This window comes from Oratosquilla oratoria, unplaced genomic scaffold, assembly GCF_046742065.1.
Source record: "Oratosquilla oratoria isolate Oo_2021 unplaced genomic scaffold, ASM4674206v1 SCAFFOLD79, whole genome shotgun sequence".
NCBI lineage: Eukaryota > Metazoa > Arthropoda > Malacostraca > Stomatopoda > Squillidae > Oratosquilla > Oratosquilla oratoria.
Genome location: NW_027467743.1, coordinates 599289 through 620014, shown reverse-complemented (window position 1 = coordinate 620014; position 20726 = coordinate 599289). Strand labels below are relative to the sequence as shown.

The 20726-nt window shown below is 38.7% G+C and overlaps 1 protein-coding gene across 1 annotated transcript; it reads right to left on the bottom strand.

Moving 5' to 3' along the window:
* Positions 1 to 4296: 4296 nt before the first annotated feature.
* Positions 4297 to 18877, bottom strand: LOC143024005 (zinc finger C4H2 domain-containing protein). Its single transcript, XM_076182696.1, has 5 exons — positions 18722 to 18877; positions 16084 to 16255; positions 14623 to 14798; positions 12199 to 12396; positions 4297 to 7117 (listed from the first exon to the last, which is right to left on the bottom strand). Exons 1-5 carry the CDS (start codon positions 18778 to 18780, stop codon positions 6988 to 6990), a joined length of 735 nt encoding a protein of 244 aa, XP_076038811.1. The 5' UTR covers positions 18781 to 18877; the 3' UTR covers positions 4297 to 6987.
* Positions 18878 to 20726: the final 1849 nt, after the last annotated feature.

Genomic DNA, 20726 nt, shown 5'->3' with positions numbered 1-20726 from the left:
GCACATCACCTAGGCATTGACAGGTTATTGTTTCTGGCCACTTAGGTTGACCCAAATATAACGAGGGAAGAAGTCCGGCAATCTGTGAGAGCATGTATCTAATTTCAAACTATGGCTCCTGCCTCAAGACTGCACATACTGGGGTAAACCTGCTTTAAAAAATAAAAAAAAAAAAAAAAAAAAAAGTTAGCATAAGTCACTATTGATGGGGCATATACCTGACAATGGTTGATTGTGTCCCAGAACAATTAACCATTTGGTGGGAGCTAAAGACAGAGACTGGACAGGAAAATGCGTGGGTGATGAATGAGATATTTCTGGAGTGGGGTCCAGGTGATGAAGTCCTGATGGATAATGGCACCGCATTTCAGTCACAAGCACTGAAAGAAACACTGGACAAATGGAGCATAAGATGTTTCTTTATGGCTGCTTACTGAGTGGAAATGGAATAGTAGAATGACACCATTGTACTGTCAAATCCATTGCTTAAAGGGCACTAATATCACCCATGGAGGCAGTTTTCTGGTACACGTTCCCTAGGTCAGGCCAAGACAAAGACTTGGTTTCACAGAGGGCCATATTCAAACATGAATGGCAACATCCCAGGGAAGTACCAATGCTACCAGCCAACGTTGAAGAAGGAACTGCTTCTGTGCAGGTGGGAGAGGAGGTATGGGTACAGTAAGTGTACCTTACAGTTAACAAGAAGTGTCACAATGGAGGCATATTCGCAAAACAATATTTCCATCGAGGGAGTACTGCAACATATCCTGGACCTTTGTCAGGTGGTGGATGGCAGAGAAAATGAGGAAGAAAGTTGCGATGCGGCAGTGGGCAGGGAAGCAACACTTTAGTGACCGCTGGGTAACAGATGTCCCCCAGAATGGTTGAAGGACCATAAAGTAGATGGGGAAGAAGAAGAATAGGTTGATCTTGAGATCAAAGGTGTGTGTGGTGTGAATGTGGTGATATGGGCAAGCATTTGGCACCCCTGGCACAGAAACAAATGTCACACATAGAATATGAGGACAGGGCGTCAGTAGAGGGGATGTGATCGTGTCAAGGGAATGAGGGGTGAGAAAAGGAGTGAAAGATGTGTACTGGAGGAAATATAAATAATAGTTAGGCCTAAGTGATAGGATTAGACAGGTATCATTAGCGAATGAGTAGTCAAAAGTGACATTGTCAGTGTGTCTTGCAACAATGAGAAGGAACATACATATACCAAGGCTTTTTTCCCCTTATAAGGGAGGTAGCCAGAAAACAAAGGCATAAAAACCACTCCTACCCATTCCAACCCTAATACACCCCACTCCATCCACCCTCCCTCTTATCTTGGCACCTCCTGGATGATGGGTCATCCCTGCATCTTGTCCAATGCCCTGGGTCAGAAGGAAGAACAGCGCAAAGGAATTGCACATCTGTCACAATTGTTTGTCGGCTTCTAAAACAGAAACTATTGGTACTGCCCAATCACTAAACTTCACTGGGTCTATAATTCTGTACAAACCACAATAACCATGTGGCACAGAATGCATGTTATGTTGTCCACAAGGGTAGACCTGACGCGACTTTAACAGGGCGACCCTGCTTGACTCGACCTAACCTAATCCAGTGCAATTATGTAATTACACACCACAGGTGACTACCTACATGGTATACATATCGGCTCCTGGCTGCATGTACAGTCAGTTCACTCGTACCTTACAACAAAGGAGACAAACTCACCAAAACCTTCTCTTCTCACAGTAGAATCGCTACAATCCCGTCAGATACTAGTTTGTCTAACACCTCTACCACCAGTTTGATATACTTAATCGCTAAAGTATGTGCTACCTGAAATCTGGGTACAGCTCACTCTTTCAAATGAACTTTGGCTACCATGCTTGCTACTGGTAAACTTGGATCTGTAACAAAAGTTTCCAGTTGAGATTGAACATCCAATACACTACTCAACCTATGACAACTTCCAAGCCTGTTAATACCAATTTTTAGCATCATATCTTTCCCACATAAGTTATTTACATTTTCTAACCGCATGACAACAATGTCTGGTGCCAAAAACATTATATGTTGTAGATGCAATTTTCCTATAACCCTTCATGTGGGTTATTTGAGGAAAGGTGTTATGCACTGCCATATATTTATTGGGAGACTTAACTGCCAAGTCACAGAGAGGCAACAGGACAGTTATCACCTACCACGGCTCGTCTCTGACTGCTTTGTGATGCCGTGAGTTATGAGGTGTTTGGAGGGTGGGAGGTTGCCATACACCCCTACACCTTTATATCAGTATTCCCATATGCCTTTAACAATTTGTTACAATACTGTATTGGTAATCTTAACTTTTGAACATAATCATAACATAGAGTTGAAACTCCAGCACCATGCATGCCAGACCCCCTGATATCCATCCCTCTGAATCCTCTCTCCCACAAAAGGACAGAGTCCACCTGGCCAGACTGCAGTGCAGCCACCACCATGCCCTTCTAAGCTACCAGAAGAGGCTGGATGACTGCATTGTGGACAACTGCCCAGGATGTAACACTTCACCCCATACTATTCAATACATAATGGAAGATTACATCATACACAATCATGCACGCAAGCAAACTACACAATATACACTCTATAAAGGATATGTGGGAAAACCCCATTTTGGCCGTGGCATTCCTTGGGGAGACAGGACTGCTCAGACAGACAGTCTAAGGAATGACAACAACAACAATTCCAGCACCACTACTTCAAAAGGAACTTATATTACCTTACAGTCCACCATAATCTTGGTTTTAATATTAAGGATTTCATCTTCTTTCACCTTACCTCCACCGTCTCTTAAACAAAACAACTCTCACTGTTTTCTGGTGCACTTTCACTATCCTCACCCAGCACTTCTTTATTTTTATTATTTTTTCCACTTTTCCTTGAAAAACTTTTGTAAATCATTACTTTGATGCTGTGAACCCATAGCTGAATTAACCCTTTAAACATATTTCAGATGCCCTTTCGTATTACAAATGGAACATACATGGGAAATTCTAGTTAGCACTTAGATGCTGGTATCAACAATATGTTTACATTTCACATACCTTTTCTTTTCTAAAGAGCTAACATTTCTATATAAAACATGAACCTCTGCAGATAAGGTTATTTTCTGTGTAGAGAGTGTTTTCATATATCAATAATCTTTCAAGAGTACATACATATACCACAGTCTTTTTCTCCTTTACAAGGGAGGTAGCCAAAAAACAAAGGCATAGACACCACTCCCACCCATTCCATCCCCTATATATCCCACTCCCCTCTACCCTCTTCCCTCCCTCTTATCTTGGCACTTCTTTCAAAAGTGTCTACAGAAATCTTTGTAGATCTAAAATTTCCGCTGCCAAATTAGGAAGATACTTTTCTCTTTCTATAGCGATGAATAGTTGAGCTCTAACTCAACGGTCAAAAGTATCACCAAACTTACACTCTTTGGCAAGGGATTTCAAATATACATACAATCTTTGCAAGGTTTTGCCATGGTTTTCTTTCTTTGCTGAAGCTTTCTCAATACACGGTGGTAAAAAAGCCTTACAATATAATGTGTTTTCAAACTTTTTACATACTCCACCTCATGCAGTAGTTTCGGAGCTGAGAGATATGCCAAAACAATGTAAATACTCTGTTCCTAAAAATGCTAGCAATATATTTTCTTTGTCTCATCACTGATACCTGTATGAGAAAAATGTGCTTCCTACACTGACAACCACACCTCTAATTTTATCTTCTTTGGATGAAAAAGATAAATTTTCCCATGAACATTGGAAGTAATATTTAAGTTTACTCAATCTCACAATTCTTCAGTTGTAGTCAAAATCCAATGGTAGTCTATCATGAAGCAATCAAAACCATGAAAGTCTTCTATCAGATAAACATGAGGCTTCCAGCTTAGTCAGCGATCTATACAAAGTTGGCTTCTTTGACAAATTCCCCTTCTACAGAAAAAAAAGGTCCAACACTTCAAGGCACCTCTGAGCTTCTTTTCCAATGTATTCATCGCCAATATGCATTAAAACAGCATGGTAGCTTCAAGGTTTGATTATAGTGTAGCCTTTTCGTTCCACTGTAAACAAAAAGTAATACAATCAGTCATATGATAAAAACAACACAGGGCCTTCGCAAAACAGAATCAAATCCACTTCCACTACTTCAAAGTAGTTTTGGAAAACCTTTGGTTAAATTTTTTGTCAATGTCTAAAAAGTAGAGTGAAAACCTAAAACAAACCAAGTCAAAAGGGATAAAAATCAAATGGATTATGGCTTCACATATTTTAGTATATAAAAAAACATTAATTTTTTTCCTTATCCTTTTACAGTTGTAAAAGTAGTTTTACACATGATTATAAATCATGGTTATGTACATTGCTTTATTCAACTTGTTTCTTAATTCACAAAATACACAATTTCATGTGCTACCCTATAAAATGGCTGCTTTACTAAGGACAAAATATAATACAAATGCTGACCTTTACCAGTAACACACAAAACAACATTACAAAACCTGTCAGACACTTGTTCTACTTTCTGATTTAGTTAATTTTCGAAAAATGTCCAACTTACATTTACATTGAATAAACACAAAGAACATCTATTTACCTTAGGATACATAGGAAATTTCCACATGTGCACATATATTCTCATACTCATTGAAGTTTTCTTCAAAACTTTTACTAAAACTCTTTACTTCCAAATCAACAGCCCCACAGTAGCAAGCAATGGACTGTCTGTGATGTGTGGGTCTGTTTCTACACCACTGGCTAGTAGAAAAGCAAAGGGAATAGTGACCAGTTGTCCGCTCTTCTTTTGCGAAAAAATGGAGGAAAACATAGCCAAAGTTGATCAAGAGGGAGACCTTAGCTCTCCATTCTAAGAGATTGAATGCCTGCCCCTTCAGGCTACATCTCCAGATGATAGTTGATGACAAGTGGCAGGATGATTTTTTTTCCCCAAAAGCCTCATTGACATGGGGTTATTAGTAGCTGCTAGTGCTGGTTGCAAGTTAATTTACCCGGCAAGTAAGTGTTAACACTAGGATAGTTTGGCGGTAAGTCTACTAGCTTTCTTACGACATTGGGCATGTAGACTAGTAGTTTACAAGTCAATAACACTAGCAGCTACTAAACTAGCCCATGTCAACTAGGCTTTACATTCATATTACCAGACCACCACAAATGGATATCAATCACAGATTCCTTGCCAAAACTAAGGACAAAATGCTCTAAACATCTCCCAAATGTGAAAACCAAAAAACCAAACATGGAACCTCTCTGCTCACCATTTCACAACTGAACCACAAAACTATACTAACTTTGGTGAACAGGTGCTGCGTCACTCAAACAGTGCACTATCAAACAAAAGGGAATTGTAAAGCATATAATCTATGGGCCAGTTTTGATATGAATGTACATTTATCAAATGGTGATAACTACCCAGATTAATGCAAATTCTTCCTAAGAACCAATTCAATAGATTGATTCTCAAAACTTAATCCATTTACCACTTACTAATTAGCCACACTAGCATATGATAACCTATGGACCAGTTTTGAAATGAATGTACATTTATCAAATGGTGATAACTACCCAGATTAATGCAAATTCTTCTTAAGAACCATTACAATAGACTGATTCTCAAAACTTAATCCATTTACCACTCACTAATTGCCAGACCGAAACCCAAGTTCCACAGAACATTCACATTGCACATTTACTTTCCTACACTTACAAGAAATATAATTAAAGTTCATCTCCTCCAAAACGCAAACAAATAACTTGGACTTGTTCTTGAATTGAGGTAGTGTGTTGCTCCCTTTCTGCGCCTCCACTACATGTTGATGACTTTTGTCAAGAAAATATAAATCACAATAACACTCAATGATGGTCATAAACTCTCCATATATTTACCAAGAGTGACTTCAACATTATGGCTTTTCAACTCCAAGTAATTCTTGTTTGTCTTAATGCAACCAGATAACAAATCAGTCTTGTTCTAATCAAATATGGTTATGCCACCCAAAATAAATCTTAACTTGCACTTTTTTTATTTCTTGGTCACACCAAACATATGGGGCAGGGGGGGGGGGAATCACATTCAAATTTGTTTTGGTCATTTTGGTAGGTTCCTGACCCACTTCTTCTTGATCATGTCAATATTTTTTTTCATTCATTCTTCTGAAAAGTCTTTGGACGCTACTATATATCAAATACAAGATTTGTATAACACAAAAAACTTGTCTACAACACTCTTACTACATTTTCTTTTGCTATTTGATAGAGGGAAGGATGAAGCTTCCATTAATCTTAAAATCCTAAACAATAAGTATCAATTTTACATTTAATTTTTTTTATCAATTCTGATAAACAATAATTCAAGGTTTGGTTCAATTCTTAATTCTATTTAGTAATAAATTATTTAAAATTAATAACTGCTCTTAAATTTAAGAATGCTGTTTTCACTACCTACATCAGGGTTAAAGAAAAAACTTATGACTAAAGCATTGGAACACTTTTCCACAAACGTGGTAGTACATGAACTTGTACCTTGTGGACAACCTACACATTGAAAAAGTTATAAAATGCCAAGAAAAACAGATTTAGATCACATACAAGAATTACCAGCATTATAGTAATCTAAAGAAAGTAATGTTCTTAAAAAAAAAAATAAAAAAAAAAAATAAATAAAAAAAAAAAATCTAAATTATCTTCATTCTTGGTACAATGCTGTGCATCAACATGAGATCACATACCAGCATCAGAGTAATCTAAAGAAAGTCAATTTCTTAAAGAAAATTCTATACTAGGTTCTTGATACAATGCTGTACATCAACAATGTCATTTACTCTAGTCAAATTTAAGTACTGACACACATAAACAGTCTTACTCTCTACAAATGCTTCATGGATCTCACTGACAACGAATGACTTAAAAGTCACATTCAAAAATATCTTTAATCCTTCTTTTTGGGCTTCTTGGGGTTGCGAGATCGTGACTTTGCTTTGCACAGTGGACAGATAGGAGCATTCCGGTGAATCTGTTGATGGCAACTTAAGCATGATTTCATGGGAGGAGGTTGTTGTCTGAAACAAAAAAATAAATAGAATTATGTCAATGTGATGGCACACTAGGCATCTTGCTAGCATGTTACTTGCTTTTGCTACTTTCAGCACAAACAACTTCAGTTAAAATCTTCTGTTTTTCAAGGGGAGGGAGTAATTGGTGAGGAACAGTGTGGGTTTAGGACAGGTAGGGGTTGCGTGAATCAGATTTTTGTGGTAAACCAAATATGTGAGAAAGTTTTAGCAAACGGTAAGGATGTTTCTTGGGCCTTTGTGGATTTGGAAAAGGCTTATGACAGGGTAGACAGGTAGGCACTGTGGGAGGATTTGCAGATATATGGTACTGGGGGGAAAGCTGTTTAGGGTAGCCAAAAGTTTTTACAAAAGTAGGAGAGCCTGTGATGAATTGGATATGGAGAGAGTGAGAGGTTTGAGGTAAAGGTGGGACTGCATCAGGGATGTGTCATGTCACCATGGCTGTTTAATGTGTACACTACCCCTCCCTATGATCTTGGCTCCTCCTGGATGACGGGTCATCCCAGCATCTCACCACAGAACTGGGTCAGAACCAATGCAGCAAGACACAGCATATCCACAGTAAGGCCGCTTCATCTAATTGGTGACCCCCCCCTCCATCCCCTCATGCAGAAACATTAAGAATGGTGAGAAATCTCTTCGGGATTGCATCAAAATATATTTCATACTTAACTACTCCCTGATCCCACCCATGCCCCATCCACCCCTTCCATGCATCACAATATCATCCATACACAACCATTCTCCATTCACCCCTATCTTCTCCCTTCCTTCCTCAACAGACATCTACCCTCTAAGGGGGTAGCTGAGTAAAAACCGAACCTAATTATTTACACATTAAGACCCATTTGATGCCTTTCGTGTCTCAGCCTCTCGGGAATGAAGGTTCGTATCTGTCTCCTGCCACACTGCTCAAATGAAAGGCAATGCAGCAAGGCACAGCTGTCTAAATCATATGTATCTAAAGGTCTTTTCCCTTATAAGCTTAAGCAAAGAGGAAAGGTTGACTTCCTGTTGCTGAATTGAAGTCCAGTTTGAACTTCTCTCTTACTTGAAATGCTTCTAGGTGTACTACCTCAGCATTTGAAGTGAGAGACATGTTCAAACTGTACTTTAAGTCAGCAATAGGAAGACTACCTCTGCTGCGTGACCAGGGCCCCGACAAAGGGAGGGGCGGGGGGGGGAGGCAATGCCCCGCGGCAGCATGTTTTGGGGAGGCAGCACTTTTGGTGAAAAGAAGGTAAAGCAAATTCCCCCTAATGTACTTTTAATGCATCATTTATTTATCATGGGTTGTGTGTATGAATGTGTGTAGAAACGTTGTTTTGTGGATGAATGTTACAGGTGAATCGTGCTAGTGACCATCAGATGTGGAAGGTGGTGGTAGTGGTAGTGTGTGGGTGGGTGGGGGGGGGGGCGTCACTTTTCGACTTGCCCCGGGGCGGCACTTACCCATGCTGGGGCCCTGGGCATGACCTATGTGACCTACATTACCTGTGTCTCAGTTTGTGTTTAGGTTGTGAGAGGGAAAAAAAAAAAAAAAAAAAAGGAATAAAACACTCTAACCTGTATCAAATATGTAGGAGATGTGTGTGTTGAACACAAGGAGAGCATTGGAAATATTCATGAAAGGGCCAAGTAAAGAAATATCAATCATACATACATATACCAAAGGCTTTTCCCCTCTTACAAGAGTGGTAGCCAAAAAAACAAAGGCATAAAAACCATTCCCACCCATTCCATCCCCACATACTCCACTTCCATTCACTCCCCTCCCTCCCTCTTATCTTGGCTCCTCCTGGATGACAGGTCATCCCTGCATCTGGCCCACAGCCCACACATTAACACATGGAAAGTAATTCAGCCACAGCTGCTACATGGATGAGAACTATGAACTCCAGAAATAGCTCACTGGTGGAACGTCACAGCAGTGGAAATAGACTCTCTTAGTCCAAACATTTTATTCATTGAGTTATGGGCCCCCCAACATTGGAAAACCTGAAATCAAAATAAAAACCAGCAAAATTCCTCTTTTTTAATTTCTATCAAACAGCCAACTACCATTGATGAAATGATCAAAGTAAAAAAAAAAAAAAAAAAATGCTGTTTGTACAAAACATGCAAAGCTTGGTACATCATCAGCCTGGCCAGTGAGAAGGCATAAATGAAACAAAACTTGGAAAGAAAAATATATATATATAAAAAAATAAATAAAAAAAATCCAACCTGATAACATGGCCTCCTAAAAGTTTTATATAAATAAATGTGTTGAGGGATTTCTTTTCTTCGCCCTCCGACCTATACGGAAGAATCCATGGTGCCTATAACCCCATGAAAAAAAAAAAAAAAATCTGGCCTTGGAAGTGCATGTAGTGTCAGGGGAGTAAACACAACATAAAAGTTTGATGAAAGATAAAAGTGTAAATAGGAGATGAACGCAGTTACACTGAGGTGGTACAGACATGTATGGTGTGATGGAAGGACAAGTTTGCAATAAAAGGAGCATTACCATGAGAGATAGACATTCAATGTAGAATATTGATGTTATCACCGAATCAATTTTGCAAATCATCCTTGGACAAGAATAACAAGAAAAAATTTAGTAATACTCTTGATAGAGGGTTGTTGTTGTTGTTGTTGTTGTTATTGTTATTGTTGTTGATGATGATCTAACACCCCCTCTACCAGGGGGCTAGGACAGTGCCCCTTACAGAGGACTGTGTAGTGTGGAATTTAATGAACCAGGACCTTGGTTCAACTTTGCTGGTAGCAGGGTTTGAACCACCATCCCCTTAACCTTCACCATGAGTAATGATGCCCTAACTTGCTCAGCCAGCAGGAGTTAGCAACATTAAATTGAATCATCACTAGAGCAAGTGGGCAAGATTCAGGGATGAGTTGTCATCCAGGAGGTGCCAAGATAAGAGGGAGAGAAGAGGGTGGATGGAAGTGGAGTGTATTAGGGATGGAATGGGTAGGAGTGGTTTTTGTTTTTTGGCTACCTCCCTTGTAAAGGAGGAAAAAGCCTTTGGTATATGTATATGTATGTATCACTAAATGAATCAATCTTATATACATATATATATACCAAGGGTTTTCCCCCTTCTACGGGATGTAGCCAAAGTCAAAGGCATAAATCCACTCTTACTAAATCAATCTTACATACACATATCAAAGTCTTTTTCCCCCTTATAAGGGAGGCAGCCAAAAAACAAAGGGATAAAAACCACTCCCACCCATTCCATCCCTAATACACTCCACTCCCCTCCACCCTCTTCTCTCCCTCTTATCTTGGCACCTCCTGGATGATGGGTCATCCCTGCATCTTGTCCACTGCCCTGGGTCAGATGCAGTGTCACAAGACACATAAGAACAAAAGAATAAAGGAGACTGCAAGAGACCATAAGACCTACACTAGGCAGCTCCATATCCATCACCACCTGTCATCTCCATCCATAAAGTGGTCTAACCTTTTCTTAAAGCAACCGATAGTTTCAGCGCTCACAACATGGTTACAAAGGATTACAAAGGATTACAAAGGCGGAGCATGCCGACAGGAGACCTTTTGATCCATATCTAGGTCGGATGCGGAAAAAAAATCATATTAATAATAAAATAATAAATAAAAACTATAATAATGTAAATAACAAATAAAATACATAAATAAATGCATAGGTATAGTTAAATAATAAACAAACAGGTAAATAGTAAATAATAAGTTTATTCCATTCATCGACCACCCTATTAGTAAACCAATTCTTGCCTATTTCCTTCTTAAATCTAAATTTGTCCAGTTTATACCCATTACTGCGAGTCCTGCCCTGTTGTTTTATTATGATGACCTTATTTGCATCACTGCTTCCGACCCAGGGCGGTGGGCAAGGTGCAGGGACGACCCGCCATCCAGGAGGCGCCCAGATGAGAGGGAGGGTGGGAGGGGTGTGGAGTGTATTTAGGGATGAAATGGGTGGGAGTGTTTTTATGCCTTTCCCTTTTTGGCTACCTCCCTTGAAAGGGGGAAAAAGCCTTGGTATATGTATGTATGTATTTGCATCACCCTTGTTATAGCCTTTGATCCACTTGAACACTTCTATTAGATCACCCCACACTCTGCGTCTTTCCAGAGAGTGTCAATTTAGGTGCCTAAGCCTCTCTTCGTAAGGCAAATTTTCGAGTCCATGTATCATTTTGGTCATTCTTCTCTGTACTGATTCTAGTGAATTTATGTCCATTCTGTAGGACAGAGACCAAAACTGTACTGCAGAGTCAAGGATGGATCTAACTATTGCTAGATAGAGTTTAATAATTACCTCTGCACTTCTATTCATTACCGTCCTAGCAATGAAACCCAATGCTCTGTTAGATTTATTTCTGGCACTAATGCACTGCTTCCTGGTTTTAAGGTCCGGACTCACCAGAACTCCCAAGTCCCTCTCGCACTCAGATTTTTCTAAAAACGTGTTATCTAAGATGTATCTATTTTTGGGGTTGTGTAGCCCTATGTTTAACATGCTACACTTAGAGATATTGAAGTTCATTTGCCATTTCTCCAACCATGTTAACAATTTATTAAGATCATCCTGCAGAATCTCTGCGTCATCTCCTGACCTAATTAGGCGTCCTATTTTAGTGTCGTCCGCAAACTTACTAACATCACTATTTATCCCATTGTCTAAGTAATTTATGTACATCATGAACAACAAGGGACCCAAAACCGAGCCCTGGGGGACCCCGCTAGTAACATTGCCCCACCTAAATTTTATTCCATTTATGGTGACCTGCTGTTTTCTGTTACTAATCCAAGCTCTAATCCATTCTAACACAGCAAGCTCTAATCCATTCTAAAACAGCAAGGCCACTTCATTAAATCGGCGACCCCCCCTCTCCGTCCTCTCATGCAGAAATGGAGATGGGGAGAAATCCCTTTGGGCTGTGTCAAATTTTCTCACACATACTCCCTCACCCCCCCATTCCACTTCATGGATCACAACATCATCCATATACAACCATTCTCCATTCACCCATATCCACTCTTACTAAATCAATCTTATTAACATAAAACCCACCTAAATGCTGGAGCAGGAGGTCCTGGTGGAGGTGGTAGGGGCCTCTGGTCTGCTTTGTGTGAAGTGCGCAGCGGAGTGAGAGGGGGTCCCTGCGGCGAGAGGAAAGACGGAGCTGCCCCCAGGCCCCCTAATGACGGCAGACCACCTGGGACGTCATCGTGCTCTAAACTCCATTCCACACCTGCTTTCTCAAAGAAACTGTAAACACATAAGATTAAGATCTTGTCATGGAAGCAAGTTCACGTCTTCAAGACTAAAACAAGAAATATGTGGTCTCGTATACGGACTTAATAAATTTATGCTGATTAATGTATGACACCTGTATTCCATAGGACAATGATCCCTAACCCTTTGTCCATATACAAAGGGCTTCTTCCCTCTTATGAAGGGGATAGCCCGCCAAGCCACACACCCACTCCCATCCATTTGTTTCCCTTAGCTCCTAGTGGATGATGGGTCATCCCTGTCTCCTGCCCACTGCCTGGGTCTGAGGCAATGCAGCAAGACACAGTTCATCCACAGCAGTACCAGCGACTTCATTTATATGGTGATCCTCTCTCCTTGTCACCCTTAAAGACCAAGCATGACTATTTATATTTCAATGTCCTACATTCACTTTAGCACATCCACAAGGGGTGACCCTTACTCCAAGAGGAGCTAAGATGAGCGGGAGGAAAGGGTGTCTGAATGGGAGTGGAGTGGATGCATGGCTTTGACTTGGCTACGTCCCTTATATAGGAACCCTTGGTATATAGATCACACAGATCCACAACTTTTCTGAGTGACTTACAGGTGGAACTGGTGGCCGTGGTGAGGTTCCTCAAGGCCTCAGCTCTCCTGAACGGGAACCAGAGTACACACACGATTGATGGATTTCAAGGTGCAACCCTGAGTATCTTTGTTAACTTTTCATATGTCGGGGGTTAACCACTAACAACTGGTCGTCTCCCCCTCATATTAAAGTCTATGAGCTCTGAGAAGTCCATTCAGGGTGTGACATACGTCACGATTTACCACTAGAAGCCATTCTGCCCAATCAACCTAAGTACATGCCTCTCTTTTATTTCTTATCTAGGTGCTATTTTTTTTTTATATTCTCTATATAGTAAAAGAAGCTATATAGTACAATGAATATCACTTGTTTGGATTATAACAATGACTATCCACCTTATGCCACACCTGGACATGGCAACATGGCAACATGGGGAGAAAGTGCTGCCATGTGTCATAAAAATTAATCAAATTGTTGTTATAAAATGAAATGTTTTAAAATGAAATGTTATGAAATGGATGGGAGTGAAATTATGCCTTTTGACTTTGGCTACCTCCCTGGTATGGGGGAAACAGCCATTGGTATATGTATGAATACACATTGTTATAATCATTGTTTTATATAGCTTTCTTTATTATGTACAGGGAAAAAATAAATAAAATCAAACAGCACATAGATGGGAGATAAGAGAGAGAGGTGTGTACTAAGGTTGATTTGGTAGAATGGCTCGTAACAAATCACAATTTTTGTCACGCCACGCCTGAACAGACTCCTTGGAACGCACAGACTAGCAAGGTCTTCTCCTCCTCCTCATAGCTGATGACATCACAAGAGACCCACACCAACACAACACTGACAACAATTCAGTTCCATCTTTAACTTCTTCCTTACGATGATCCCTACATGATGCGCAAGTGGGTATACAAAGATGCCAGTGTTGGCGTCCCGATTGTATTTATTTTATAGTTGTAGCTGAATGACCTCTGTATTCAGTGAACAGTCTTGATTGCATTTTCTGTGGTTATAAACATTCTGGATGCAAGAGAATGAGTATAACATCTGTGACTTTATATTTCATGATGTGCATACTGTGATGCATTATTATACATCTAGCAACCTATAGTGCGCGCAAACATCTGATTCGTATTGAAGAGGTCGATATCCGTTCTACAGGACTGGCAACAATTCGGTTCCTTCCTTGAGAAAGCCCAAGGACTATTACTGGATACTTTAGGGTTGCGGGTTTCCCATCAATGAAACTCAAGGGAAAAGTTAATATAAGAACATAAGAATGGAGGAGACTGCAAGAAACAATAGGGCCTACACTTGGCAGTTCCATGTCCATTACCACCATCCCTATCAAGTTGTCACATCTTCTCTTAAAACAACCAATAGTTTCAGTGCTCACTACATAGTTACTACATAAGAATGGAAGAGACTGCAAGAGAACCTAAAGACTATACTAGGCAGTTCCATGTCCCTTACCACCCGTCATCCCTATCCATAAACTTCTCTAATCTTCTCTTAAAACGACCAGTTGTTTCAGCACTCACTATATTTTTACTAAGTCTATTCCATTCATTAACCATTCTGTTGGTAAACCAGTTTTTGCCTATTTCCTTCTTAAACATTATTACACTGTGAGAGCTTACTCATGCGGAACTGGGTCATCTTCAGGTGTAAGGTTGGGGAGGTTGTCCATGCCGAGGTGTTGGGATGCAAGACGACTCACTTCCTGCTTCAGCGGACGGTACTCATCATACAGACGGCGAGCATGTTCTAGACTCTTATTACGTACATCTTCAGCTGCCTTTATGATACTTTCCATCTGGAATATATTCCATACAATAATGAACTTGAAAAGAAATGGAGGAAAAGTAAATAAATAAATAAATAAAATAAAATAAATAGTAATGTATAGTTTTAAGTTTTAAAATTCTGCTGGATAAACATTTAAGAAATATACTATGTCTGTCAGGCTTTTTTTTTTTTTTTTATCCCTGTTTTGGTTTGTTTTTATTTCTATTATTTCTCTTCTTAACCTAACCCTGTTATGAACCAATATATATTAGCTTGTTCCCAATGCCTCTAAGCTGTGTCCATATGCATTCGCATGTTTAACAACTAGCGCACAAAGGAAAACAATGTGTACACACAAGGTTTTCACAATGAAAATTTATTTCTTAATTAAAGAAATTAATCAAAATTTCTTAATAAGGAATTAAGTAAAAAAAGAAAAGTGATTTTGAAGCTGTCAATGACCTTTTATATGTAAATATACAATTTCATAATTTCATATGTAGTTTTGAGATTGTTTGTACAATGTTTGGGAGTCAGTGTGGTGACTCGCAATGGTGCACACATACTTTGCAAAGAAAACTATTTTGCACATAAGCAAATTTCTGCACTCACAGCAAAACATTAGAGGGAACATTGCTTGTTACATCAATGCCATTACCATGTGCAATTATGTCTGACATTAAATGAAATGAATAATTCAACACAAAATGTTAAATCTTTCATTACCCATATTTCTCACTACAAATCACTAGCTTTATTCAATCAATAAACTGACTCCTATAAAAAAAAAAAACCTAATACTTTCACAATCTCCCTATAGAATAATACTAAGTTCATTAAAATTTTACTGCTTCATATGACAACGAAATACCTCAAGAACTTGCATCAACTATCACATTTTACATCTATCTATACACAAAAAGGTTTCTTCCCCCCTTACAAGGGAGGAAGCCAGCAAAGACATCTTCATGAATTAAAGTTCTTTTACCAACATCTGTTACTTGTAATATTCTATCTGCTATTCATAATATTCTATTCTATCTACATACCAAGGGCTTCTTTCCCCTTATGTGGGAGGTAGCCAAGTCAAAAGCATACTCCCAATCCCATCCTTCACCTTTGTTTCCGTCTCTTCTTAGCTCCTCTTGGATGAAGGGTCATCCCCGTCTCCTGCCCACTGCCCGGGTCAGAAGCAGTGCAGCAAGACACAGTACATCCAAGGCAAGGTCACTTCTCTTAATCAGCAACCTCCCTCCTTCTCCATAATATTGCTAACACAAATATAAGCTACTTTACGTAAAGCTACAACTCACAGCATTTATGTCGGCATGAATCTGTCTAAGTTCCTCTACATGAGCCATTTTTTCTTGTAGCAGAAGATCCATTTCAGCCCTGTACTCTGCCAGGCTTGCCTCCTCAGCCTGCACAACCTCGACTTCTGTTGCCAGCCGCCCCCTCATCCGTTCCACTGCCACCACCTTTGCCCTGATGGAATAAGAGATGATAATGATGATGATAATTTGGGCTTAATGTTGCAAAATCCCCCATCAGGAGGCTAAGATGGTGTCCCTTTCAGAGGACTTTGTAGCATGGAATTTAATCAACCATGCCCTGGGTCCAACTCACTCATGGAATGGCTCGAACTGCCGTCACCTTGACCTCCATCACGAGTAGTAATGCTCTAACCCACACAGCCAGCAAACATCCAATTGAAATAAGTATTAATATTAATTATCAATATACATAAGACAGTGACAATTCTATGACTATCAAAACAGCTCTCAACAAATGATCTATATCTCAATGAAATCAAGGAACCTATGACATATAATTATCAAATCTAACATACACTGAAATAAAATTTGGACTATACAATAAATATATTGATTTATCAGATCAATGCCACCCCTACCCCTTTGTCCATTCAAATGAAGGTTTGATGTATGTCTGTAAGCCCATGGACTGAGAGCACTATGGTCCAAGTTTGATTCCTGCCCATGGCCGAAATAATTTCAGCATCGCTGCACTGCAAGCTGGTACTCCAACTCTCATGAGCAAGGAATTGTGTGTGTATAAGGTCATAGCATTATCCATGGATTGGGTATATAGGACCTCTGAGCTCTCATCTGGGAAAGTAATAGCTGTCAATCATAAGTCCAACACGTGATCCAAGACTGTGGTGAATCATAGAAACATAAACAAGGTCACCTTTTCACCTTTACTGGGGAGAAACATAAACACAGTTAATCACTCAGTTTGAAAGGTCAACAAAGCTTTCTCCAGTTTATCAAAAGGGCAAAATGCTTTAAATAAAACTAAGTAAATAGATGAAAAAATTATACAGTTTTTCTCTAATATATTAAGATATTTTTTACATATTACTCAGTCAATATTCTCTACATTTGTTGAATACTTCATTTGTACTGGTATTGTCTTGATTTGCTTTTCAAATGATTATATACTGCAAAACTAAATCTAAAACTTGATTTATTCTGCAGGAGCAACACAAGGAGAGATATGTAAATGGTCCCACTTCTTAATATATATACACCCTAAGTGGATGTATCTACCTAACAGCTAAACTAGAAATACATTATGATAATAACTGATGGTAATGATGGAAAGGGAGAAGGAAGATGAATACTGTGAGTGAATGTAACAATGGATAGAGGGAGAGTGAGGGAGACAGAGAGAGAGAGAAGGAGAGAGGAAGGGAGAGAGAGAGAATGAGAGGAGGGTGAGTGAGAGAGAACTGTTGAGAGATGATATGAGATAAAGAAGAAAGAGCAGGGAAACAGTGATGTGAGTGAGCAAGAGAAAGAGAGACTATAAGATATAAAGATAAGAGACCAAATAGCAAACGGGATCAGTGCTCTTATGATCATGTAGCTGAAACTATCCTTCCTTAAATCTTTCCTTGACCAACTCTTTGACTCCATCACTTATTTGTGATATTGTCAAGGATAGATGAGCTAGTTATCTCTCATGAAATAATAAATACATGTAGCTAAGCATTTGACAACAGTATATACTCTCAAATAAATCTATTATTTTTCATCCAAGCCTCAACTTTGACAATTTAAATTGGTGAATATATATGTATATATATATACATATGTATGTATATATACATATATATATATGTATATATATATATACATATGTATATATCTATATATATATATATATATTCACCAATTTAAATCATCAAAGTTGAGGCTTGGATGAAAAATAATAATTTGTTTGAGAGTAAATACTTTTGTCAAATGCATTATATATATAATATATATATTTCATATATATATATATATATATATATATATATATATATATATATATATATATATATATATATATATATATATATATATATATATATATATATATATATATATATATATTGCAACTTCAATACATACCTATCCAGATTTACACAAGAAAGGACTACCCCCAGGTAAATTCCAGGTAATTCTTCAAACTGGTTCTTGTTAAATTACACTTACTTTATTACTGTGCAATTTTATAGGTAATAAGACTAATTTATTGTTCGTGTACTACCACTCCCCCTTTCTATCTTGTAAGAAGTGCCCCATACATTCTTACGCTCTTATCCATTGCGACAAAGTAAACATTCTTTAAAAAGCTGATACAAGTACTGCTGAATAAACACAAGACGTATTAATACAGGAAGAGGTAGACACTGACTTCAAGCTCAGATAATCTGAGAAAATCATAGCCAACAATCTATTATCATTGCATTTTTGCTTGTAAGACAAAATTTCCGGGACTGCAGACAAAGATTCTACCATATCAGGAAGATCAAACAGACGCCAGTCAGCAGACTCAAGCATCTTTTAAGACAACCAATTTCGGGTATCTCACAACACTATTTCCAAACTCTATATTCACATAAACTCTTTATATTTTATTAAATTAATGTTTTAAAAATACCTTATATCCTTCAGGGCTTCTAGTTTCAGAAAAACTGCTCTTTCTCTTTCGTCTGCCATTGTACACAACTATTGATGTTACAGCGAACTAATACATGATACACGATCTCACATACACATGATCGCTATTCTTGCGAACACTGGCATTTATCTGGCCACCCACAAAATTCTTTGCTCGACCGCGAAAGGCAGTAGTTTTATACGAATTAAAAAATTACTTTTGGAATTACTCTCACATCCCGAAACTACGGAAATGCAACTCAGTTTCGCGGTGCATATGTTATTTTGTAACAATGTACCCTACAGTACCCAGTTATTTTGATTTGATTGCACTATCCCTTCTCTGCAATTTTTAAAAATATGAATATTTCATCCTTTTACACTTGGTTTCCTGATTTTGGATAAAAATTTTAGTAGTCGGCCCCGATAGTAAAATGTTAACCGAAAATAAGCTAATACCCCAGATTCCCTCTGTTGAATAAAATCGGCTGGTGACAGACAAGTCGCTTTCGATAGAATTGATAAAGAAAACAAATACGAGATAAATCACAAAGAGAACAAGAATATCACTGAAGTACGAATGCAATGTAGTCTGAATTAAAGGGGCCCTATAACTGCAGTCGAAATCGTCACCTTTGCCCACAGTGTTTGGTTAAAAAATACAAATAGCAGTCAGTGATGGACATTGGTGACAGTAATGCAGGCAATGGAGTGCACAGAGGACATAACAGATTTATGTTTAAAAAAAATATGACACCTGTCGATATTGTTGGCTGACGACACTGCACTCGTGGCTGATCAGAGGGCCTAAGGCAATTAGTGGCAGGGTTGGGGGGTGGGGGGGTGAAAATAAATGTGAGTAAAAGCATGGTAATGTACAAGGGGAGAGGGTGACAGTGAATTGGAGTAAAATTTCTAAATGAGGGTAGAGGAAGTAGATAGTTTAAAGTCAGGACCACAATGGAAATAAGCTTACTGTACATGTTTTTTTTTCTGTTATCCTGGGCAATTGTAATTGTTATTTCGAACTGTGTTCTTTTCATTATCAGCACTTCATGTATATTGATTCAATGCCAAATAAAATTATTATCATTATTATTATTATTGTGGCGGACCCAAGGTTTAAAAAATGGAGGGCTAACCTGAATTTTGTAAATACAGACGACGATTTTGGGGGCAAACCTGAATTTTGCAAATATAGTGACGCTTTATAACAGATGTACTATGTAGCACGAATACGATTTTGAATATGAATTGAAGTATATGTTCTCACTTTTTCAAAATATTGGGCAAAAGTAATACTTAATCTTGTATTCTAAGATATTTATCCTCAATAATTAATTAATGTGTTGAATACCGCTCCAATTATTCTCAGTTAAGCATTTTATTAAATGCTGTGAAAAAATCTGCCCCTGTATTACTGCCTTCTGCCACGCAGCGGTATAAACGAGGCAGGTCTCTCGACCTCTGCAATGAGGAAATGAAAAAAAAATGTGAGGACCAGCCCCTTGGATCAGCCACTGCTTATAATGAGTGTATTTTTTTTATATACACAAGTGTGTATGTGTCTATATGGGGGGGCCTTATGGGTCCACTGCAGGACCCCCGTTCTATCCCCTGGGAAACACAACCGCCTCTGTACCTCACCACGTTGGCCTCATCCGTCATGGTATGGTTAATTGGAGAAAAATAGTCGTTTTAATACCTCAGTATGTTATTCTCAGTAGAGTGCACACTCTATTGCATGCACTGAAGAAAATTGTGGCGAGCCAACGCCAGGAGGCGTGCAGTTGCGGCCGAAGCCGCTACCTTTGCCCTATGCGCTTGGACTATTGGGACAGGCGACAATCACTGCTAGGAATCGGAGACAAGTATCACTCATCTGTTTTATTTTTGGTATCAGCTTCAAAGACGTTTGTGTGACTGCGGCATCAGTGAGCTGGTATAAGAAATAAAGAATATTTGGAGGGGTGTTATGAAATGGTAGATAAATAAGACTGAAATAT

What these genes read in the sequence shown, in the direction of transcription:
- LOC143024005 (XM_076182696.1), bottom strand. Translation starts at nt 18,780, where the DNA reads ATGGCAGACGAAAGAGAAAGAGCAGTTTTTCTGAAACTAGAAGCCCTG. An exon ending in GATGACCCAGTTCCGCATGA is followed by an intron (nt 12,397 to 14,622) that starts GTAAGCTCTCAC and finishes ATGTGTTTACAG; the next exon opens with TTTCTTTGAGAAAGCAGGTG. An exon ending in CCTCCTGCTCCAGCATTTAG is followed by an intron (nt 7,118 to 12,198) that starts GTGGGTTTTATG and finishes TTTTTGTTTCAG; the next exon opens with ACAACAACCTCCTCCCATGA.